At 60.1% G+C, this 23,565-nt stretch overlaps 5 protein-coding genes across 5 annotated transcripts; 3 read left to right on the top strand and 2 right to left on the bottom strand.

Moving 5' to 3' along the window:
- Positions 1-902: 902 nt before the first annotated feature.
- On the top strand, positions 903-1,933 carry EHS24_009100 (uncharacterized protein; the record flags this gene model as incomplete). Its single annotated transcript, XM_028624395.1, has 5 exons — positions 903-989; positions 1,230-1,341; positions 1,405-1,486; positions 1,622-1,754; positions 1,838-1,933. The coding sequence occupies 5 exons, from the start codon at positions 903-905 to the stop codon at positions 1,931-1,933; spliced, it is 510 nt and encodes a 169-aa protein (XP_028475467.1).
- Positions 1,934-2,604: 671 nt separating this feature from the next.
- On the bottom strand, positions 2,605-5,734 carry ALA1 (Alanine--tRNA ligase; the record flags this gene model as incomplete). The annotated part of the gene is made up of 3 exons (XM_028624394.1): positions 2,605-5,219; positions 5,362-5,479; positions 5,537-5,734. 3 exons carry the CDS (start codon positions 5,732-5,734, stop codon positions 2,605-2,607), a joined length of 2,931 nt encoding a protein of 976 aa, XP_028475466.1.
- A 1,439-nt stretch (positions 5,735-7,173) lies between these two features.
- Positions 7,174-12,146, top strand: EHS24_009098 (uncharacterized protein; the record flags this gene model as incomplete). The annotated part of the gene is made up of 5 exons (XM_028624393.1): positions 7,174-8,109; positions 8,246-8,399; positions 8,459-8,569; positions 8,642-9,490; positions 9,574-12,146. The coding sequence occupies 5 exons, from the start codon at positions 7,174-7,176 to the stop codon at positions 12,144-12,146; spliced, it is 4,623 nt and encodes a 1,540-aa protein (XP_028475465.1).
- A 2,106-nt stretch (positions 12,147-14,252) lies between these two features.
- EHS24_009097 (uncharacterized protein) lies at positions 14,253-15,178 on the top strand (the record flags this gene model as incomplete). Its single annotated transcript, XM_028624392.1, has 3 exons — positions 14,253-14,481; positions 14,557-14,769; positions 14,853-15,178. 3 exons carry the CDS (start codon positions 14,253-14,255, stop codon positions 15,176-15,178), a joined length of 768 nt encoding a protein of 255 aa, XP_028475464.1.
- Positions 15,179-17,300: 2,122 nt separating this feature from the next.
- EHS24_009096 (uncharacterized protein) lies at positions 17,301-18,441 on the bottom strand (the record flags this gene model as incomplete). Its single annotated transcript, XM_028624391.1, has 6 exons — positions 17,301-17,303; positions 17,350-17,418; positions 17,608-17,928; positions 18,137-18,211; positions 18,268-18,282; positions 18,439-18,441. The coding sequence occupies 6 exons, from the start codon at positions 18,439-18,441 to the stop codon at positions 17,301-17,303; spliced, it is 486 nt and encodes a 161-aa protein (XP_028475463.1).
- Between the last annotated feature and the right edge of the window lie 5,124 nt (positions 18,442-23,565).

The following is a 23,565-nucleotide window of genomic DNA, read 5'->3' as shown; positions in this document are numbered from 1 at the left end:
CGAGAGAGACAAAGGGGGGGGGGGAGTGCGTGTGAGTTGGGTGTTTCCCAAGAACTGCTCAGAGACTCTGTTTGTGTGTGCGCGCGCGCGCGTGCACTGCCCTCTGTACCTCTGTCCGCCTGGGGGTGGGAGGTTTGCGGTGTTCTAGAGTGCATGAAAAGGGTTCTCTCTGTGCATGTCTGAGGCTGTACAGGCACCACACACGCGCTCGCGCGCCGCGGAGCTGCTAAGGGGCCGGGATGTGCGGCAGCGTTCCAGGCTTCCGTCAAACGGCAGAAGACAGGCAGAGCACCTCTCGCGCATCGTCCCTACAAATCCCTACAAAACAGCCCGAAAACGAGGTGGACAAGCCATTTGACCCCCCCATTTGGCCCATTTATTACATTTAACGGCAAGTTCTATATTTGCATACAGGTGGATTTTATTTATTACAGCCACCCACATTGGCTTTTTTTAATTATCCATATTACGTAAACTGTTTACTCCACCGGGCTACCCGTTGGCCTTGACGCGCGTGACGTCATTCCGCCGCTGCACCATTTTGTCTCTTTTCCCTCTCCCCTCTCCGTCCCATCGGGTGGCGCGAGTCGGGAACGGTTCACTCTAGCGAACAACCAGACGAGAGCAAAAGCCCACAGTGTGCCAAGCCGTACAACGCCGCCTCTTTCGTGCGTCTTTTGCCGGCATATGATGCAAAAGACACCCGCCCAGAGCCAAAGCGAAACCATGACTCAATCGTATCATCTCGCTCCTCCTCTTCTCACATCCACTTGTCCGTTGTCCAGTTTCATTCTTCTTTTGAAAGACTCGCTCTCCTACACGACTCTCTTCTAAACAGAGACAGCCCCCCCTCTTCTTCTTCCCCCTCACGACCCCCCCACCCCACCGTTTTCTCAGCAACCATGAACGAGCGTATGGTCCGCATCACGCATGCGATCATCATGTCGTTTACCCTCCTCTTCGCCATCGTCACGCTCGGTATCAGTGCCGTGAGTATCGAATGTTTTCCAAGTCCAGTAGACAAGACATTGTTTCCAAAAAAACACGTCCCCATGTTTCGGTGTAATCGGCACCTCGCGCCTGCAACAAAAGGCACTCGTAGAGATCCCACCCGGGTGGGGTGGGTGTGGGTGGCGCTCTCGCTTGCTTTACATTGACTCCACCCGAAACATCCCTCTACTCCGTGCCGCCCACCGAATGTCTCGCACAGTGTGTTGACAAAACTCTAGAGCCTCGTTTCCATGTACAACAAGGAGGGCAACCCGGCGCACCACGGCACACAGTACCGTGACCGCATCCGGATCACGCTCGTCGGTGCCGTTTGGACCACTGTGTTTTCGCGTACGTGTTTTCTCCCCTAGAGCCATTGGGCCCAGTGGTGGCGGTTTAACTGACCATGGGCAGTTGTCCTCCTCATCGGCTTCCAGACCGCCGGCCACTCGGCCGCGTGGGGTATCATCACCCACATGGTTCCCATCGTCATTGGGTAAGTACAATACGCGTTCGCATGCCTGCCCGCTTCTCGCAACGTGGTGTGTGTGTGACCACCCGTGTGGTGGCGACCACTAGCTGGAGGCGTGGCAGGTGGCATCGAACGCGGAGCGACACTGACGGACCCCAGCTTCCTCCTGACCCTCATCGGCGCCTCGTCCGTCACGGCACTCACGAACACTGTCGACTGCGGCAACAAGGACCAGACCTTCAACCACTGCAGCATGGTCAAGAACATGGTCGTCACCGCATGGATCGACACGGTGGGTACTTCTGGCCACTGGGCCACTCGGCGGCTTTCGTTGCTTTTGTATATTGAACTGGGTGCTGACATCGCCGTTCACAGATCTTCCTGTTCATCGGCGTCGTCCTCCTCATCATCATCGCGTTCCACGCACGCGCGTGGGGCGGAGCCCGCCGCCAGAGCCTCTACGTCGAGTAGGAGCTGGGGCTGGTGCTCGCCAAGCGATGCGAGTGCGCGAGCTGGCACTCGCATCGCTCGGCGGGGCGTTAATCCCGTCGTCTCATCTTGTAGCAACCAGCACACGAGTGTTTTACACAAAAGGACCAAGAAAAAAAAAGAAAAAAAAGAAAGAAAGAAAGAAAAAGAACGAAAGCAAACCCACACGCCGCGTTCCAGTAAAAACTCGTTTCCCTGGGCCCCGGCCCCATTACTCGTCGCGCCCACACCACTCCCTAATGTATCCCGTCCATAGCTACGTAGCCACGCCTAATGCATGACCACCATCTTGAACCAGCAAGAGTCCCCGACGCCAAAAGGCGATTTGTTCCCCCCCTAAACCAGAGTCCCCAACTGCAACTGGCCCACTGCAACTCGCCTCTTTGGCCCACTGCACCTCGCCTCTCTGGCCTCATTCACGATGCAATAATCACATAGACATTGAACCCGGTGCGCGCGCGACTTGTTCTCTACTTGGGATTTTCCAAGAAACCCACACGGACGGACCCAGTCCAGCCAACACACGGATCAAAAACGCCAGCACACCCATGTCAGCGTGCTGCTGCTGCTGCTGCTGCCTACTACTCTCCAGATCTCCAGAACACTACCAAGCCCGTTTTCAGTTTGCTGCTTGTTGTTGTTGCACAAATGGTTTACGCCTCGACCTTGTCCTGGTACACCTTTTTAGCGTGGGCGATGGCGTCGTCGACCTTGTCAGTGTTGGAGCCGACGCCGGTGGCCGACTCGGGCTTGCCGCCGCCCTTGCCGCCGATCACGCCGGCGACCTCGGTGAGCCACGCCTTGGCGTCGAGGACCTTCTTCTCGAGCACGTCCTTGGGGATAAAGTTGACGTGGGCGACCTTGCCGGTCTCGGTGTCGGTGGAGAAGGCGTACACTGCCTTGCCGAGGTTCTTGGCCGCGTTGACGGCGGCGGTGAGGGTCTTGGCGTTGCCGTTGGCCGAGTCAAAGTGGCCGACCATGACGTTGTCGTTGGGGTTGGAGATGAAGAACGACTTGACAGAGTCGGTGATGACCTTCATGTCGGCGGCGATCTGGGCCTTGGCGGCCGCGGCGAGCTCGGCCGTGAGGACGTTGTAGCGCTCGGTAAGCTTCTGCTTGGTCAGAAGCGAGATGCCGCTCTTGCCAAGCTCGCCGGGGAAGGGCTTGAGGGCGGCCTCACGCTCCTTGGGGTCCATGGCGGCGATGCGCTCGAGCTTCTTCTCAAAGTCGATCGACCGGCGCGAAACGTCGGCAGCCTCGTGGCCAGTGACGGCGACGATACGGCGGATACCCTTGGCAATGGACGACTCCTCGAGGATGATAAACTCCTTGATCTCGTCCGTCTTGCGGACGTGCGTGCCACCGCAGAACTCGATTGACGAAGTGGCCCACTTCTGGTCCTCGAGGTTCTGCTCAATCTCCTCCAGGGGGTAGAGGAGCGAAACAACACGGACAGGGTCAGGGTAGCGCTCGCCAAAGACGGCACGGAGACCGGGGATCTTCATGGCCGTGGCGAGGGGAAGGTCCTTGGAGTAGACGGGCGCGGCCTTCTTGATCCAGTCGTTACAGATGGCCTCAATCTTGCCCAGGTCGGCGCCGGCAATCGACTTGTTGTGCGAAAAGTCGAAACGGAGACGGTTGGGCGCAACGAGCGAACCCTTCTGGTCGATACCGTCACCGAGGACCTCGCGGAGGGCAAAGTTGAGGACGTGGGTACCAGTGTGGTTGTTGCGGATGGGCCAGCGACGGAGCTCGTCGTAGGTGCACACAACGTCCGAGTCGACCTTGAGCTCACCCTCGACAAGCTGGCCAATGTGGAGGACGTAGCCGTTGAAGACCTGGACGTCCTCGACCTTGAACTCGGCCTGGCCATCAATGGCAATCACACCAGTGTCGTACTCCTGGCCACCAGACTCGGCGTAAAAGTTGGTCTTGTCGAGGAGGAGACCGAAAGTCTCGCCGGCGGGCACCTCGGAAGTCGAGTCGAGGAACTTGGACTGGTGGTAGATGGCCTTGACCTTGGCGTCAACGTCCTCGCGGCCGTACTTGAACTGGTCGTCGGTCTTGGGGACGGCGGCGTTGGCCTCGAGCGCACCGAGGTCGTGGACGTCGAGCTTGACACCGCCAGCGGCACCCTTCTTGGTGCCGGCCTTGGAAGCCTCGAGCGAGACGAGACGGGCCTTCTCAAAGGCCTCCTCGTCAATCTTGAGACCACGCTCCTCGGCCATGATCTGGGTAAGGTCGGGAGGGAAGCCGTAGGTGTCGTAAAGGCGCCAGGTGTCCTTGCCCTCGAGGGTCTTGTGGTCGGTGGCAAGGGCGGCCTCGGCGTACTTGTTGAAGAGGGCCTCACCACGCTTCAAGGTGCGGGCAAACGAAGTCTCCTCCTCGTCGAGAATCTCCTTGAGCTCGGGGACCTTCTTGGTGACCTCGGGGAACATGTCGCCGAGCGAGAGGACGACAGTGTCAACGAGCGACGAGAAAAAGGTGCCAATCTCGACGTTGAACTTGGACGAGGCGTAACGGACACCACGACGGAGGATACGACGGAGGACGTAGCCACGGCCGTCCTTGTCGGGGACACCACCGTCGGAAATGGCAATGGTGAGGGTACGGATGTGGTCGGCAATGACACGGTAGGCAGTGTCAATGTCGTCGACGTCCTCGGCACCGAGCTTGCCGCTGTAAGGGCGGGCACCGGTGAGCTCCTGGATCTTGGCAAAGATGGGGGTGAAGCAGTCAGTGTCGTAGTTGGAGCGGACGTTGTGGAGGACCGAGACGAGACGCTCAAAGCCCATACCAGTGTCGACGTGCTTGGCCGGGAGAGGGCGGAGGTCACCGTTGGCCTCGCGGTTGTACTGGATGAACACATTGTTCCAGATCTCGAGCACATCCGGGTCGTCCTCGTTGACGAGCGAGGCCGCGTTACGGCCACCGATACGGTCAAAGTGAATCTCCGAGCAGGGACCACAGGGGCCGGTGGCACCCATCTCCCAGAAGTTGTCCTTTGCGTTACCGGGAAGAATGTGGTCCTCGGGGACACCGAGGTCGCGCCAGATCTGCTGGGCCTCAGTGTCAGGCTCGAGGCCCTGCTTGGCGTCGCCCTCAAAGTAGGTCACGTAGAGACGGTCCGCGGGGAGACCGTAGACGCGGGTGAGGAGGTCCCAGGCCATGGTGAGGGCGCCGAGCTTGAAGTAGTTGCCAAACGACCAGTTGCCGAGCATCTCGAAGAAGGTGTGGTGGTAGGTGTCCTTGCCCACATCGTCGAGGTCTGTTCAAGCATGAGCCCACGTTTGGAAGCAAGAAGGTTGATGATGGATGATAAGCGCGTCGGGGTGATGAGAATGCGAGTCGACTCGCACTCTGTCGCCCCGTGCGCGCTGGCTCCATCACTCAGAGAGAGATAAACCCACCATTGTGCTTGCCACCGGCGCGAATGCACTTTTGCGAGTTGACGGCGCGGACGAGCTTGGAGAGGTCCGACTTGGGGTCGGCAGTGCCCAGGAAGCAAGGCTTGAACTGGTTCATACCCTAAGAAAAAGGTGTTAGGTGCCCATTCGCCACTCTGATGGCCAACATGCTACTTACAGCGTTGGCGAAGAGGAGGGTGTCATCGTCAAAGGGAATGACACCGGACGAGGCCCAAAAGGTGTGCTCAAAGCCGGGGTTCTGGACAAAGTAGTCGATAAAAGTCTGACGGACCTTGGCAGCGGGCCAGTCCTCGGGGGCAGGCCACTTGGCGGGAGCGGTGGTGGGCACCTTGGGAGCAGAGCTGGCCATGGACATTGTTGTATGAAGCCTGAGGCTGGGGGACGAGACGATGATGCTGTTGTTGGAGGAGGAAGGACGCGCGAGAGGAGGGAAAGAGCGAAGTAGCGTCGGCAGTTGATGTCTAGTGCGGGCCAGGAGCATCAACCCTTTGTGTAAAAAGAGACCGCGAAGGGGGCGTGTGCGCGCGACGTGTGTGAGGGAGGAGAGGGGAGAGTGATGGGAAGTGGCAAAGCGAGCACAAGGCAAAAGGCAATCAAATGGCCCAGACGGCTCTAACTTTGGCGCGCGGCGGCAGGCGCCGGCGGGTTGGAGCGAGAGCGAGTCGAACTTATCGGACGGGGGAGGGATTTACTTCCGTCATGAGACATCCACGTGCATGCCACGTGACCAGGTGCGCACGTGACCACCGCCCGGCGCTATAAGCGATGCACTGATCGCCTCCTCCACTGTCTGTCATACGTAGGACCCATTCTTCTTTATCTCGCTCGCATGTATAGCCCCATGGTTTGACATACGGCATGGAGACACGGATTGTAAGGGGAGATAGAGGACGGGACACTTTGTTCAAAGGGGCCGCCGCCGCCGGAGCAAAAGCGCGGCGTGGAGAGAGAGACAGACAGACAGACGATGTGTGGTTGTGCCTCGTTCTCCGGCTGTGTCACCTTGGACAAGGAGGGGTTGGTGGGGGTGGGGGTGCTGCATCGTTTGATCCCTTGCCTGAATCGTTCAGCACAGCAGGTAGGACAGCAGGCCAGTAGGTGTATGGACAAGCATGGTGAGGACGTTGGGAGGGAGTATGCATATGGGTTAGAGGAAGAGGAGGGGGGGCCACAGCTTTGTGGACGGCGTCCAGCATGGTGTACGGGGCGGGGTCAAATTGGCACTGTGGTGTGTGTGTCTGGGTGGTGTGTGGTTGTATGGCGGGTGTGTTCCTTTTGGCTTGCGCGCGCTGTGCCCTGTGGCTCTCTGGCTGGCATTTCCCCCCGCTTGGTTCTTCTTCTCTCGTCCCCCCACCCGTCCGCCCCGCCGCCTGTGGTTGCTCTGTCGCCTCCCGCGCTTCATTCCACACACACACTTCGACCCCCCCCCCCTTATACCACACGCCTCCTCACACCACCCACCCACCACCACTCCCCCTCTCTCCACCGTCAACACTCTCCACCCACATCACCACCCCCCCCCCCCCCCTCCCCCAGTCCTGGCACGCGTCAGTGCATAGTCGACCCCGGGGCAACACCGGGTGCTCGGCTACAGGTCCCAACAGACGAACACACACACCCACACACCCCGTTCCCCGACCACCCCGCACCCTCCGCTGGCACTGCATCGCCCTCCTCAGCGCCGCCTGCCCCTTACTTCCTCCCTCCCACCCCCCTCTTTCGACACCACCTCCAGCGCCCAACAACGTCGCTTGCCCATCGCCGCCGCAACTCCTCCCCTCCCCCATCCCTCCCATGTCCGGCCAGCGGTACAACGTCCCGCCACCTCGGCGGGACAACGCGATGCCGGGTGGGCTTGAACGACAAACGGCCGCGCTCGACCTCAATCCGCACGGCAACTCGTTTGACTCGTCGGCCCCAGACGCGTCCTCTTCGTCTCGTCGACCCTCGGGAGCGTCAGTCAACTCGTTGAGCGCGTACTCTGCGCAGCAGCACGGGTCCAACCCTCCGCATTCTCCGGCGTCCGTCTCATCGTCCGGGACACACCCTTGGGCAACACCTCGCATGGACGATGCCCAGTGGACAAACAGCCCTCAACAGGTTGGTGTCACCCTCCCATCGACAACACAGATGCCCATGCCCTCGGTGCACAAACATGCGCTGCCGCGCATTGCGACCTCGGCGCACGACGACGAGTCTGAGACTGGCCCTCGTAGCGCACCGCCCGTGTCGAGCCCACTCGCTGGGCCCAACCCAGCCTATGCCCAACAACAACCTCTGCGTTCCGCGTCGTCGCCAGACCCTCGTCCACAGTCCAACCGAGGATCACCAATGACCTCGCCCATCGACCCACGACCAAGCTTTTCAGGACCACTGCCCGGTGCGATCAACACAATGGTCACCATGGACCAACATGCACAGGCCGCCTCTTCCTTCCCAACTCCGCGCGGCTCGTCTTTCCCGACCAACATGCCCCCAGCAGGTGCCATCCACAACATTGAGGGCATCCCTACGCCGCGGCGCTCGGATACCCCCACGTCCATGGCTTCGGCGCATGGGACGGTCGTGCCAGTCGGGACTGCACCCGGTCCACCACAGACCCAACCAGTACCACCCACAGCAAAGCGTTCCGGCTCGGTTACCTACTGTGCAAAGTGTGGCTTGGCAGTCCGCGGCCAGTTTGTGCGCGCTTTACATCAGGTCTACCATCTCGACTGTTTCCGCTGCAAGGTGAGTTGCGCGCGCGCCCGCGCGCAGGCGATGCGCCGAGAGGGCAAAGGGCGAAGGGGCGGCCCGAGGCGCGCAGTCTGCGGCGCTGGGATCGCGCAGACCGGATGGAGTACGTACTGACACCCCAACCTCCCAGGACTGCGACAAGGTTGTTGCCCAAAAGTTCTTCCCGGTCGAGGACGCAGACGGAGGCCAGTACCCGCTCTGTGAACGCGACTACTTTGCGCGTCTGGATCTGATCTGTGGCAAGTGTAACCAGGCCTTGCGGTCCAGCTACATTACCGCGTGCGGTGAGTCATGAGTCACGCACCCCGCGTTTCCGACCAGCAAAGCACGTTTCCGCTGACAGTTATTCCTCTGTCTACAGGCGAAAAGTTCCATGTCGAACACTTTTCATGCTCGGTCTGCGACACTGTGTTTGGAGCAAGCGACTCGTACTATGAACACGGCGGGAAAGTCTGTGCGTATTACCACACAACAACAAACAAGAGAGACCCCGTGCGCAGATCCCAACTGACCCGACCAATCGCAGACTGTCACTACCACTATTCAATCAGCTTTGCCAACAAGTGTGTGGGCTGTGAGACTGCTATTCTCAAGCAGTTTGTCGAAATCAACCGCAACGGCCGCGACGAATGCTGGCACCCAGAATGTTACATGATCCACAAGTTCTGGAACGTCCGCTTGGCGTCGCGCAACTTTACGACTCCGACAAGTACGACACCCGTGTCGTCGTCACTGTCCTTGCTCGAGATGAGCAGCTTGAATGCTCAGCCGATCTCGCCATCTCCGACCGTGCCATCAGCGAGCACCAGCCCCGCGTGGGGGACGGCTATGACTGCCGAGGAGCTGAAGGACCGCCAAATCGCCATGGAGCTCAAGGTGTCGCAGATCTGGCTCGTCCTCTCCGGGTTTGAGGAGAGCTCGGCTGCGTGCATTGGTGAAATGCTGCGAGTCGTCAATGAGCGTAAACTCCTCGACGTCATCCTCCTGGCCGAAAAGTTTATCCTCCACGTCGAGACGCTGTTTGCCGTCATTGACGACCTCGAGGCGCAGTTTGCGTTGGCAGGTGTCAAGGGCATGTCCCACGCGCGCGAGGCCAAGCAACTGTGTCGCAAGCTCGTCAACTTCTTCTCGATGCTGTCGCAGATCTCGCCACACGGTGGTGCAATCCCGAACATGCAAGAACTCCTCACGCAGGTCACCCAGTTGGCGCACTACCTCAAGATCCTCATCCGTATCGCATTGACAGGTGCCATCAAGCTCGACCGCGAGCAGGGCAACCCGAACGCGATGATGAACGCCCTCGCGCGCCTGCATCTCTTGTCACTAGACAACGCTGAACCGTCTCTGACAAAGCGCGGTGACCACCCCGAGCCCAGTTCGCCCCCGAGCCTTGGACTGGTAACGAGAGCCCCGACGACATGGCCAAGCGCAGTTTCGACTCGTTGACTCGCCACCCAGAGGGATTCATTGCCAGCACTCAAAAGCTGGCGTACGGGTACCGCAGTCTTGCAGTCGAGACTACGGGCGAGACCACTCTGCGTGGACCGCAGGACGACCGGTTCGTGCCGAACGACGGTTGTGTGCGGTGCAATGGCGCCATCGAGGACGACTGTGTGCGACAGGGCATGTTCAACCGCTGGCACTCGCACTGTGTCGAGTGCAAGACTTGCGGCGACAAGGCGAGCAACCAGCGGGACACGGACAGCCCGCTCCTGGCGCGCCCATCACACCAAACGGACGACGAGTCGCAGTCGCATGATGGCCACCACCACGAGCTCAAGGTGGTGACGCGTCGTCGGTCCCCGCGTGTCGGCGATTTTGCGTACGAGCCTCCCCAGGTCCAGTACGCGGCTGCCGACATTGTGTGGTGCAGCCTCCACCGCACCGCCTCATCCATCGCTGGCTTCCAGTCGGTTTCTCGCCTGGAACAGTTTGCATTCTTGCTGCATGTCGCGCTGCGAAGGCTGTACCTGCACTTCCGGGAGCACCACGGTATCCCAAGTGCAGTCACGAGGACCGAGGCCGGGCAAGACGTCAAGCGCGTCAAGTCTGTCACCTTGGACCGCAAGCTCTCGTCGACGGCGCGCTTGCCACAGCGCTCTACGGTCGTGGAAAGTCCCGCAGGGAAAATGGCAGACGAGAATGGCCAGGTCGTTGCTCCGCGGGAACCACTGGCGCCGCTCATCGTCCCCACCGACGAGTCCGAGGGCCCCGCGTCGGCCACGGTCGACATTATCCGACCGCCATTTGCGCGCAACAACACAGGCGTCCGGATCGTGTCAGAAGCCCAGTCCGAGGGTGCCTTGTCCGACGCACCGACCCAGTCGTCCAACACGCTCGCGATCCCGGCCAGACGTACAAAGGACGACGACGCGATCACACTCAACGACATTCCCATGCTTGCCAGCCGAAACACGGTGCTCGTCCGCTCGCCACTGGACGCCATGCCCCTCATTGCCCAGCTGCCGTCCTTGCAGCAGCTTATCGTTCGCCACTTTGCGCTTATCCAGTTGCAAAAGACTGGTCTGGGCCACCTGATCGACGTGGACGAGCTGATGGAGCTGCTCGACGTGCGCAAGAACCAGTGGTGGAACAAGCTGTTCAAGAACAATGCCAAAAAGGACCAAAAGCGAAAGGGTATCTTTGGTGTCCCCATTGAGATGCTCGTGGCGCGCACTGGCTCCGACTCGCAACGCGGTGCAAGCGACACATACCTGTTGCGCGTCCCCGAGTTTATTGAGGACATTGTGTCCACCATGCGCCAGCAGGACATGGCCATTGAAGGCATTTTCCGCAAAAACGGCAACATTCGCAAGCTGCAGATGCTGTCCGAGGCCCTCGACAAGGACACGTCGGCGGTCGTGCTTGCCGACGAAAACCCCGTCCAGCTCGCGGCGCTGCTCAAGCGGTTCCTGCGCGAAATGCCCGATCCCCTGCTCACGTTCCGCCTGCACAAGCTCTTCTGCGCCGCGGCCGTCATGCCCAACGCCGAGGACCGCAAGCGCTGCCTCTTGCTCCTGGTCACGCTTCTGCCCAAGCCCAACCGCGACACCCTCGAGGTCCTCTTCGTCTTCCTCCGCTGGGTGGCGAGCTTTTCGTACCGCGACGAAGAGACCGGAAGCCGCATGGACCTGGCCAACCTCGCGACTGTCATTTGCCCCTCGATCCTCTATGCAAAGGGCCAGAACGCCGCTCGCGACGAAAGCTTCATCGCCATCCAGGCCGTCCAGCAAATGCTCGAGGGCCAAGACGACATTTGGCGCGTGCCCTCCGAGCTCACGTTTGTGTTGCAAGAAAACGTTGCCCAGATCTTCCAAAAGGAGATTGACCTGCCGCCAAAGGAGATCCACAAGCACTGCGCAAAGTACCTCCAGGCCCGTGGCGGTGCTCCCCCACAGCACACCGTCCACCCGGGCCGGCCCTCTGCCGGCAGCGTCTCGGCGCAAGGAGGCCAAGGCCCACCGTCTGCGCTCCCGTCGGGATCCATGCGCGAGCTTGCCCGCGACCGTCCCCCCGACCTCCGGTTGAGCGGATACAGGCCTGAGGCGTCGCGTGTCGGCAGCGGCGGCCCCAGCGATGGCGGCTTCTCGCGCGACGGCGAGATTGCTGGTCCTGGATCCCTTCGCGCCGCCCCGTCGCCCAGCAACAACACCTCGCGTCCCACATCGTGGGGCACGGGCGGTATCCCCGGCGGCGTGCCGGGATCCAGCACTCCCACCAGCGGCAGCGCCGGCGTCCTCGCCATGCCCATGCCGCAGATCAACGGCGCAAGCGTCACGTCCCCGTCATTCCCGCCCGGCCCCGGCGGCATGCAGCACCCTATGCCTTCGCCCGGAACATGGAGGGGACCGTTCCAGGGCTCGGCGGCGAGCAACGGTTCGCGCCAGAGCTCGCGGGGATCTGCACCGCCCAGCCCCGGTGTCCAGCCTGGCGATGCTGAACGCCGAAGCTTCCAGATGGAGCGGGACAGGTCGCGCGAGCGGGCGTGGACGCCGACGACGACCGACTCGCACGCGCACGCCAGGCAGTAAACGAGTCCCGTCAATATCCGCTTTTATTCTATTCCTTTTCTGTTGCGTCCCTTATTACGACCAGACCAGACCAGACCAGACCATCTTTTCTTCACTCCCCCTCATGGACTCTTGCGAGCCGCCTCTGTCTCTGCATACCCTCTTCCAGCCAACCCTCCTTCCCTCCACCCACGACGTTACGCCCCCTCGGCCTCCGCCAGCTCGCCACCGGCCAGGCTCGCAGTTGTCTCCAGCTCCTACCGCACCCCCATTTTCAACCACCTCCCGTCGATCATCACATACCCTCCCCAGCCTTTGTCTCCACGGTTCCCTCACTTGCGCCGCCAGCGGGGCCCGCGAACCGAGCAAAACCATCCCCGACCACCCCCCTCGCATTTTCGATATCCCGCTTTATACCAGATCCCCCATCCCCATTCCCCATCCCATCCCATCCCAACCCAACCCAAACCCAACCTTCCCCGCCCCCCAGTCTCCTCCGCCGCCGCCGTCACTGCGCCCAGCGCGCATATCAGTAATTCCTCTCCTGGGAGAGTACTTAAAACGAGCGTACCCCTCTTTTTTTTGCTAAAGTGTGCCCCTACTACCGAATATGCATCGGTTGCTAGTGAACGTTGGTGAGGAGGACGAGGAGGAACGGAAACAGCGGTGGAGGGGGTTTGACTTGGGTAGGGCGTTTTTAGGCGTATTGGGTTCCTCCCCTCAGCCGTGCATAGGTCGCCAGTCGGGCCCACTCACGACCCGAGTCCGGCTGTGGCCAACTCTATACTCGACCTCGACCTCGCACCCGGAAGCTTCCATGATAGCAAGCAGGACGCAGGAGACGCGGCGGGCGGTGGCATCGCCCCCGCCGCCGCTGATGTGTTGGACGGACAACGACGCGAGGCACTACCTAGGCGGTGTCGCTGGCTTTCACCGCCACCGCCATTGCACACGCCATATCGCCATACTGTACAAAGCCCCCCACGTCCGCATGCCCGCGCATACAATACAGGTTTTCGGCCGCGTGTGGGCAGGTTCCGCGGATCCGTACCGTGAGACTTTGTGCAACCAGACAGGATCTGTAGGATGTGTGTCGTTGGACAGATGTTGTGGGTGGTGGCGGAGAAGACGGCCGCACGCGTCCACAACCCGTCGACCACGGGAGGGAGGCGTTGTGGCCGAGCCATCTTCATCTTGGCGGCGCACAGGCTCTGCTCTGGGTACAATGAAACTCGGTGTCGTCAGGAGCGAGGGAGGACGGATGCATGCCCGCCGTTGATAACGTGTTATCAACGGGATGACAGGGGGTGAGGGTTGTGGCTGCGTATGTACAGTACACGGTTGGTTGTGCGAGTGTGGGAGGGCCGCAGCGTGTTTTCCTCTGGGAACGCCAAGGCTCTGCCACTCATGCACGCAATGTAGTAGATGGGCGCGGGCGAAATGTCAAGGCTGCGATAGCCGGTGCATGGCAGGACGCTTAGAGAAGAAAACAGTACTGCGCACTGCGCATTGGGAGCGGTTAACTGCACGATCCGGGGGTGGACGACATGGACAAGCGTAAGCGAGCGAGCGTGTGGCACATCTCTAGTGTGGGCGCACGACGAGGTGTGGCGATACATTCGCTTTTTTTCGACCAATTATGGAGCTATACGTGTGCTGCAAGTGACCCTCTGGTCCCACGAACACTCAAATTCCATGTACCTCTTGCTCCCTGGATGCATACCAGTGTAGAGTGCTCACAGCCACAGTCTGTACATGACTTTCTTTGCCTTGGCTTGAACGACACGACAAAGTGTGGGAAACGCAGTGAACGGAGCCAAGTCGTCCTCATCTACTGGCCAGCACCGACACTCCCACTCATTACGTCCGGCCACTGGAATGCACAAGCATTCGGTGCATTGCCCATTACAAGGCGATGAGCAGTGCGTTTGGGCGCTGTCCGCTGTGTCTTTACAATTGGCACTTGGCAACCCCGGCAGTGAAGCGAGCGAGTGGCGAGCGAGTGGATAAAGCCTCGCTCTGTCCGCCCAGTCGAAGAGTTCTGTGGCCACCTCTCCCCGACTCTGAACTCTTAGCCCCTACCACACTCCCTTGAACCACCTTCCCCATCACCACCTCCAAACCAGTATGCGCTTCCAGTGCCTCTTCGCCCTCCTTGCTCTCCTCGGCACGGCCGTTGCCCAGGACGACACGGCTTCCAGTGACGCGACCTCTGATGAAGGCGACGTTGGCTCTGACGACCTCACGTTGGCGACTGAGACCCTTGCGCCGACGACCACCATCTCGATGCCGCCGACGATCGAGTCGGGAGCCTGGAACATTACCTACTTTATCGCGCCGACGCGAAACAACTACTGTGAGTACGAGAACAGCTTGGGTCCCCGGCCCAGCGCCACACTCAAGCAAAACGCCTGCTGAACGTCGCACACAGGGGTCAACGACAACGTCAACACGGCAGCCTGGCAGCCCCTCAACGTCGCTACCAACCTGATCCTCACCAACTCGAACACGAGTATCATGTCGCAGTCGATCGTGCTCGCTCAGAACCTCGAGCCAGGCCAGGGCAACTTTGCAGGCCCCATCTCCAACCTCGTCCCTGGCAACAACTACATCCTCTGGCTCACGGTCGCTGGTAACCCGTCGCGTGAGTGCTGAAGAAGGGTGGCAGTGGCACACTGTCTGCACAGACTCTCTGGGGCTCTGCATACCACCGCCACAAGACCATAGCCACCCAGTCCACTGACAACCCTGCAGAGAAGCTCGCCCAGACCCAAGGCTTCCACATCAAGGCCAACTCCACCGCCGCCATCCAAGTCATCCAGTCGGCCTCTGCCGCCGCCGCATCCATCACGGGCGGAGGCGGTGGTTCCGTCGGCGGTGCCGCGGCCACGGGCGCTGTCAGCACCGGCGCCGACGGCAGCACCACCCCCGACGGCGGGTCGACCTCGGACCCGGCTTACACGCCGAGCACCAAGAGCGCCGCGACCAGTGTGGCGGGCATCTCGGCCTCGGTCGTGGGCCTTGCTGGCCTCGCGCTCGCGCTTGCCCTCTAAGAGTTTTTCGAGGAACGGACATACATGACCCCACACACCCTACATAGTTCTCCGTTTTGAGTGCCGAGTGAGATGAACACACCACCATAGTAATGCGTAATCCGCCTTGGGGCGGTAGAGCTATGTACATACTGTGACGGAAAGTCGATGGTCCAGCTCGAGCCAGTCGTGGCACGTACCGCCGAGCCAACGTCTGTACATAAACTGCCCACGCTGTCACTTTTAGCACGCAGGACACGGGCTGAAGCATTACGTGAGCGCCGCCTCTCCACGTCCTGTGAGACTGTCGGCAAGCCCAGGATCACAGGCGATGCCGTACTTGCATCCCTTCCAGGTCCTGCCTGGCTCGGCGCGTGATGGTCTACATTCCAGTCCCGACCCAGCAAGTGGGATGAAACGCCACGGACCCGTCCATTACGGCCACCATTGCTCACCAACTGCCCGCAGTTGCCGCAACTGGAACACCCCCACCTGCCCGCGGCCGCCGATGCACTCGTTGCTGCGAAACACGACACACAAGGACCCACAGCTAGCGTTTCACACCTTGCCACCTGTCACTTCTTCACCCTGCTGCTGCCACCGTACCACCGGCATGATCGACGCCCGTGCTGTCGGGGCCAGGTCGGCGAAAACGTCATGCATCCCCCCTCGACGTGCGTGTTCTGTCACTAGCTCTGTGTCCCCTCGTGCGGCCCCACACATTTGCCTGAGCGAGCGATCTTGCGGCCCGTGTGTTGTTCGGCTCGCAGCTGGAAATCAGGGAAGGGAAGCACTCCAGCAACGGTGGCAAGGAGGACGCGCAAGGCAGCGTATGTACAAGGAACCGCCAGCCCAAGGCCAAGGAGATGCCCGATCGAGAGATCGAGCCTGGAATAGCCAGATCCAGCGGTGCGCATAGCCGTTGGCCCGTTCAGGACGCTGCAGTTCGCACCCCCGCCCCCCCGTTCTCCGCACTTGCTACACCCGGACGGGTGGTCTCCATATACTGTACGACGACTTGGTGATGGAAAACTGCCAGCAGGGACAGGGGAACATGGGCAGAAGGGGTCATGTTGCGATAGACGTGAGTGTGTGGTGGCCGAGGGCGTCTGCAGCGTGTGTCCTGGAAGGGCGACCCCTCGCTTAAGAAGATCGCCAGGGAGCATGTCAGAGATCAGATATCAGAGAACAGAAAACGCTCGTGTGCTCGTGCTCGCATGTGTTCCCTGTGGTGGGTAAAGAGCAGTTGTTGGTTGAACCAAGGAAGACCTGGTGGTCTCGTGGTTGCCAGTTACCATTCAGACACCCCGTTCGAGCCACGGCGTCTCAGTACACCCACAGCGTCCGCTGGCACAAAGTTTACGGCGGCGGCGAAGGTCCCAGTCATCGTATAGCCCTAAGCGGGGACTGGGCATGCGCTCAGCTGGTACTCGGACTGTGGTGTGGAGCTGTGACTGTTGCGTCATGGCGGTACCACCGCACGATGCAGGTACGCTTGTACCATGCAGCGCCACGCCGTCGTCCACCTCGACCCGGTGCTGGCTTGAGCTGGAGGAGACTGGGGGCGGTGATGGATGCTCGTGGTAGTCGTCCGTCTATCCCGGCTGTTCGGTATGCGATCCATACACATACCTTGTCGTGGGAGGGCAACGCATCGGAGTGTGGTCGCTTGGCTGTAACTGTCGTACTCGGGTGTGGGAACCATCTGAATTGTTTATTGGTAGCCGGTGGGAACGACGAGTCCCGCAATGTCGTGTGGAACACCGAGTCGCTTGTTGACATGCATCGCTCTGTCCTCTGCGTTACCTCGGCATGTGACTGTGAAGGAGAGTGCCATGAACCTGCAGACTCGATGCTACTGCATCAGTGGGCTGCCAGCGATCAGGTGACGAGGCAAGAAAAGTCACACGCGCCGCCACACAATGTGCTTCGTTTGCCAAACATCAACATGACAGAAGGCACGGCGGTGAAGGCACCGAGACGCCATCGTCCAAACATGCGCGCCGCCGGCCCCCCCCCCCCAGCTCCATCATTCCCAGCTCGGTGTTGCAAGTTATACGATTCATGCTCTAGCACGCTGCGCTGGCTATCCCCAGGCGCAGGCGGCCTACTTGTTGCGCGCAGATGCGCATGCGGGATGCGTTTACTGAGCAGAGTCAGCATTGCACAAAAGCAGTGTCACTTCAACTCACCAAGCTCTCCATCTGGGCGACAACCTCGTCGAGCTCGCGCTTCGACTGCTGGTACTTCTCGACAGCGTCCTGTAGGGGGCGTTAGTGCAACTGGTAGGCAAAGACGTCAAGGAGGATGGGGACGGGCACCCAGTACACAGCCATAGCTCCGTTCTGTGCGTGGAGCACGCCATGGGCGCACTCTGTTCACAATGGGGCTGATGGCCGGCCACCGGCGGTGATTCGCAGTGCCCCATCTTCTCCAGCACATGCACTCACTCCGTACTTCTTCTCCCACTCGTCCCTCTCCTGCTCGGCACGCTGGACGGCACGCTCAAAGTGCTCAGCCTTGACGTCGACCTGGCGGAGCTTCTCGGTGGTCTCCTTGAGGTCCTTCTCGGCCTTGTCCAGCTCCTCCTCGAGAAGCTGCACCTTGCGAGCGAGGTTCTCGCCGGTCGTGCGGTGGTTGTCGCCCTCCTCGGCCGCGCCCTTGAACTCCTTGACCTTGCCCTCGGCCGCCTCGAGCTCCTCCTCGGCAAGAGTGAGCTTGTGCTGCAGCGACGAGAGCTCCTGGTCGCGCTCGAGGAGCGACTGGTTGAGCTGGGTTGGTTGTCAGTCACCGTGCTTCCAGCATCGAAAGCTACGGCTCCGTGGTCAAGCGCGCAAAGAGCGGGACCGCGGTGGAGCGGTGGCGTGCATGCAGTCGACGTAGCTTCTCGCCGCCACCGCCGTCGTCTGGAGCCAGCGCACAGCGTGTTCCCGTCCCCGTCTTCCCTCCCGGATCACCACGGAGCACAAGCAGACGCACCTTCTTGTTCTCAGCCTCGGCAGCCTCAGCGCGGGCCTCGGCGGCCTCGATCTTCTGGCCGAGAAGGGTGAAGCGCTTGATGGGGTCAGTGTCATCACGAGACGGTCCGAAGCGCGGGTTGCCAGGCGTACCTCCTTGATCTTGTCCTGTGCAGTGTCAGCATCGCCACGCGCGCGCGCACAAGTCAGACGTCGTGGGAAACAGCTGGCAGGCAGGGAGGGCGTTCCAGCGCACAAGGATGCGCTGGACCTCGTGCAGCAGGTCTCCGTGTCTGCAGTGTCTCGACTGTGTGTTGGACTCACCATGGTTTGGTGTCTAGAGAGATGGAGGGGTAAAGATTAGGTGGTTGTGGAAAGAGACGTGGAGGTGTGCGGGATCATGAATGAGCGGCGACACTGGGTCTCCAGAGGGCCCAAGCGCGCGTCACACGGTGGGACCAGCGGCCAGCGCCAGCCGCACGCGCGTCTTGCGTTGCGCGCACGCGCACAAGAGAAGGCATGCCGGGCCATTTTGCTTCCGTCGAACCCGCGCGCGCGCGCTGAGTGTGATTATTACCCGTGTCTCATTTTTTGGCCATTTATCCCGTCTCCTGTCTCTCGCACCGCGCCAGCCGCCCCACCAGCCAGCCGCCAGCGACGGGCACGCGGGGAGTGCAGACACCCATCTCGCGCGCTTCTCCCTTTTCTCTTTTCTCTATGGTATCGCTCGCACCTTGACATCCCCGTCTGAGTCTTCTTTAACAGCTGTGGGGGGGTAGTCGAGGCGCGACCGTAGACCGACGCTCGCGCGGGGCACCCCGCAGGACGGACCGCAAACACCCCCAGAGGGCGGGCTCGTCGTTGGGGTTTGCCGACATTTCGGTCCAAACGTCCGTTGGATTTTACACCAAACACGTTGTTTGCGCTGTTTTTTTCTTTGTCGTGGTTCGCTGGATCGCTGGATCGCTGGGTATCGATGGGCCATGGGTCCGGCAGGGCGCGCGTGTCGCTGGTCCTTGTCGTGATGGCTCTTTAAATGTCGTCGCGACGGGACCTCGCGTCGCGGACACGCGCGCCATGTACCGGTTGCCAGGCTATTCGCAATTAGGTGTGGTAGACCATCCATGGGTCTACCACCTGGTCTATTCTCATGGTGAGTCTTCGCATCACAGTTCGGGGGTGGGGGGACCGTGAAGACGTTGTGCCAATCGAACCGCCTGGCCACGAATTAAGCTCAACTCCTCTGAGCGTCTGGCCCGGTTGAACCCTGCTTCCCTATATACTGTACCTACGACGACCAGAAGTTCTGACGACCCCTCCAGTATCCCATCCTGTTTTCTGGGTTCACGCCATGTCGTCTTGCGCACACTTTGGGGTACTATACTTACGACCTGGATCGTCGCTCGTGTAATTTGACAAACTCAAAACCACCTGAGTTGCGTAAAGGCTGAAGTCCTAAATAACGACACCTTGCCGGCAGTGTCCAACCTATTCACCTCCACCAGCACACTTTCGAAACGTCGAAACGTATTTCGCCAACGTGCGTCTGTGACGCGACGTGAAACACGACTGCCGAGTCACAGCACGTCTCTCCCTGCCGGCAGACGGTCTCCCCTCCCTCTAACATACTCAACATACACTTGTTACAGCCATGATCGGAACCACGGAACCTCCCTTGCCCTTTCCTCCTTTCCTTGTTCCCCCTCCTTCCTCTCCTTTCCCTTCCTCTTCGCCCTGTCCTCCCACACTACATGCCACTCAATCAACCACCCGACCCGTGTTGTTACGGTCGGTGTGCGATAAAATGGGTGGCAAGAATAACCATCCCAGCCTGCAGATCGCTCCTTCCTTTCTTTCCTCTATGGAAGCTATTCCGTGGAAGGCGCGTTGTTTACGGCCAGGACATGTCTTGTTACTGGGACTGTCTTCGTCATATGTACCTTCTGTCGTTTTACCCTCCAAACTCATGATGCAATCCCGTGTACCCGTGTTCTTCAGACACTGTTTCCCCGAGTCCCCGGGGTCCCCCGTGTGTGTAATTCCGAACATGTTACTGGTGTCACACTAACACACCCGCTGCCCCCGTCGTCCCCGAACAGAGCAGGTGATCTACGTCAGCTGTTCCCCAGCCGCGCCAGCCGCGCAGTAGATCGAGACTTGTTCACTCCAATGGAATCGGGCCTTGTCATGACGTCTCGGCTAGTGTGGCCGTGGTTGAACCTTATTTCTATGTAATGATCGCCGACGGCGCCACAGCAAATTAGCTGCTGCGCTACAGAAGTGACCCAAAGGACCCAAAGGACACTATGTATGTACTTGTACTGCCTCGTCACGTTCAGAGTGGCCGTGTCCTCGGGCGGGGATCAGCCGGCAGGAGATGAGGAGACAGAGATGACAGCGTGTGCTGAAGCATCCTTTCATTGGCTTCAGCGGAATGTGCTGGTTGCGGCGCTGCCCCCGCTGGCCGCTGGCATACCTGATATGCCATGGGTTGCACCACGTTGTACCACCGAGCATAAAACGACGCCACGACAGCTTGAAAGCAACTCTATGATGACGAACGGATGGAACGGAAGCGTCATGTCACTTTAGGGAGATTGCGCATAAGGAGGAGGCGTACATCGCGATTCAATGCCAATCAAGGTTCGCCTCGGATGCGCAACTATGTCTGGAGCACGAACACGTCGTACAGAGGATCTGAGGATCTGCTTTATAATAGGCAGAGTACAGTCCCCTGAGACAACACCTTACTGCTGAATGCGTGCTGCAGGGAGTGAGATTTGTTTCTGACTGGTTGAGATCCTTTACGAACGGCCTACCCACCCAAGCGCTGGAACGACACTACTGGCCCCAATTTTTTCTCTTGGCTCCAAGCCCCCGCAGCATCCGGATCGGCAAGAGTCTCAAGAGGGGTGGTCCGGCGAATGGGTTCGTGATACATGCCCCCTCGGAATCTGCGCACCATCTACATTGAATCGAGGGCACTCCCACGCTGCACCGGGGTTTTTTGCTCCACTGGAATCCATTCGATCGAAGGTTCATGGCCTCGGGTGGCGTACAGCTTAATGGTTCCCACTCTTGACTGGGTTTTGCCTTCTCCCTGTGTCGTCGAGCTGCGTACGCGGATACGAGACTGTCCTCACCGCGTTTCTCCTTGGGAATTGATCGGGAGCAGAGGACAAGTAAGGGAGCATAGAACACGGCGTCTGCGGAAGAGCGCCGTGTTCTAGGATTCCAACACTCCTCGATCCTCGGTGTCTTAGGTCGCGTGCGCCGCCCACGCGCCTCGTTCCCTCGCCGGCCACACAGCAATCCTTGCCTGCGAAACCCAACCACGTCCACAAAAAAAAAAGACAGAGTGGGTGTGGTGCAAGGCAGACGTTGTCTACGGCCGTGGTCTGAGCGGCCGTAGTCGTCGAGTTCCAGACGCAGCTGGGTCAGCAAGTAGGGTAGAGGCAAAGCACCTCTTGAGGTGGCGGCGCCGGCCGAGCAGGACAAGTCGACGTGACTGACGAGAGGCAAATTCCACGGCGTTCCTGCCAGCTTTAGTTTCCCGGGCAATGGTAACCACATCCGTTGACAGAGGGCACATGCCTCGTGCTCAAAAATATCATCCGGTTATCCGGTGGCTCTCTGGCTGACGCGTGCCCAAACCCTTTCGCCAGGTTGCAGCGTCCCGAGAAAGTCCACCTAGAATACATTCCCCAGAGAGGCTGAACGGGAACGTAGGTGTAGGGCCACGCCTTTATGTTGACCGTGTTGTTGCTCGGTTGTTGGGATTGCTTCGTTGTTCGGGTAAACTGGTCTTTGCCCTGGGATAAACAAGGCATTGAGCGGGGAGATGACGATGATATGTAGGTCAACATGATGTCGACGGCGCAGATCAGTAGAGCAAAAAGTACAGCTCCCTTTTACCCGGCCGTCGTTCCGAGAGCCCAAAGACGTCGCCACCATTTCATTTCGCGCTTTTCATTCATTAATGTCTTGGACCAAAGGCATTGTGGCGTTCGTCATCAGCACTTTTGCCCGCGCCGATAAAGGATGGCTAGGGAACATGACACCTGAACCCACAGATGGCGTCCTGGAGCCGGCGTGTGCCAGCGCCCTCACCATCGCGCCGTTGGCGGTGGTGGCTGCCGTCTTGGCGTTCTACCGAGAGACGCTGCATGCCTGTGCACTCACTGTGGGCGGTGGACGCGCAGAGGCTGCACGTGGGGCCAGTGTCCGCGTCCGCCGGCAGAGGCTGGGGACGCGGGAGAGGGTGGTGGAGTCGAAAGGGTGGTGGTATGCCCACAGTACCACAGGGCTGACGACCCGGTCAGCGTAGGCAGCCGCACCCGGCTCCATGCCCTGGAAACCCTGCCCAAGAATAACATTCAACGTCAAAAGCTGTGGTGTTCTGCCTGCACCGAGTGGGTGCCGGATTACAGGATCACAGGACGCTGGCCGCCGGGCGGCCTCCCGTCTCCCTTGCCAGGTTCATCTCGATCGGGGAGTTTTTTGTGCCCAACCTACCACACCCGGGCCACAAGGCACACGACGCGCAGGACGACGACATGCCCGACAATGATGCAATGGAGACGACGAGAGACAGAGAGGGAGGAGAGAGGGGGGGCAACTGGCAGTTGTTCTCTCTCCTCGTGCAGCAGGTTCTGCTCCCATGCGTCGCACATATGTTCGATTACAAAGAGGTGCCACCCCTGGACCACGGAGAATCAGAGGTGGACCACGAAAAAAACAGGGGCCTCGTGAAGGTGTCTCCCATGGCCATTGTGCTGCTGCTGCCTTGGTGCTGCCATGCTGTGGCCATTGCTGCTGCGCTGCCGCATGTTGCCTGTGGGGTCAGCGCGCTATAATTCCAGGCTATGGGCACAAACGCCCGGCCGCCATGCGGTGGTCACCATCGGCGCCTGTTTCGGGCAGCCCCCGCCGCGCGTAGCGCCGTAGCCCCGGACGTGCCGTGCAGGCAAAGACACGGCAGGCTTGCCCACAAGGTGCCCGTCGTATGCTGGAGGGGGGGATGAGGGACAGGGGCCGAGAGAGGGTCCGGAACCGATGGTTGGCTGCTGATCACCATATGATCGTCTATGGGCCTGCGACAGCAGAGGCAGGCCACAACCGACGAGAAAAGACGGTTCATTCCAGAACAGCTCAAGAGAGATAGATGTTGCCCTCTCTTCTCTCTCTCTCTCGTTCCCGCTCTAGGCGTCCCGATACTGCTCCCCCTCCTCCCCCCGCCACTCCCCCCCCCCAATCCCACATACCCTTGCCGGCCTCGCAGCCGTGCAAAACGCCCGCTGGTTTTTGCGCGACAGTCATCAACAGCACACCAGCCTGTCCCCCCGTCGGTCCGTCGCCTGCGACTCCCTCGGCATACCAAAAACCCGCTCAGATACCCTCTCCAACCGCGACCGTCAACGTCTATAAGATCATACCTACTCTCGGCCGGAC

Source organism: Apiotrichum porosum (genome assembly GCF_003942205.1).
Source record: "Apiotrichum porosum strain DSM 27194 chromosome Unknown scaffold_8, whole genome shotgun sequence".
NCBI classification, from domain to species: domain Eukaryota; kingdom Fungi; phylum Basidiomycota; class Tremellomycetes; order Trichosporonales; family Trichosporonaceae; genus Apiotrichum; species Apiotrichum porosum.
This window is presented reverse-complemented; position numbering and strand designations above follow the sequence as displayed.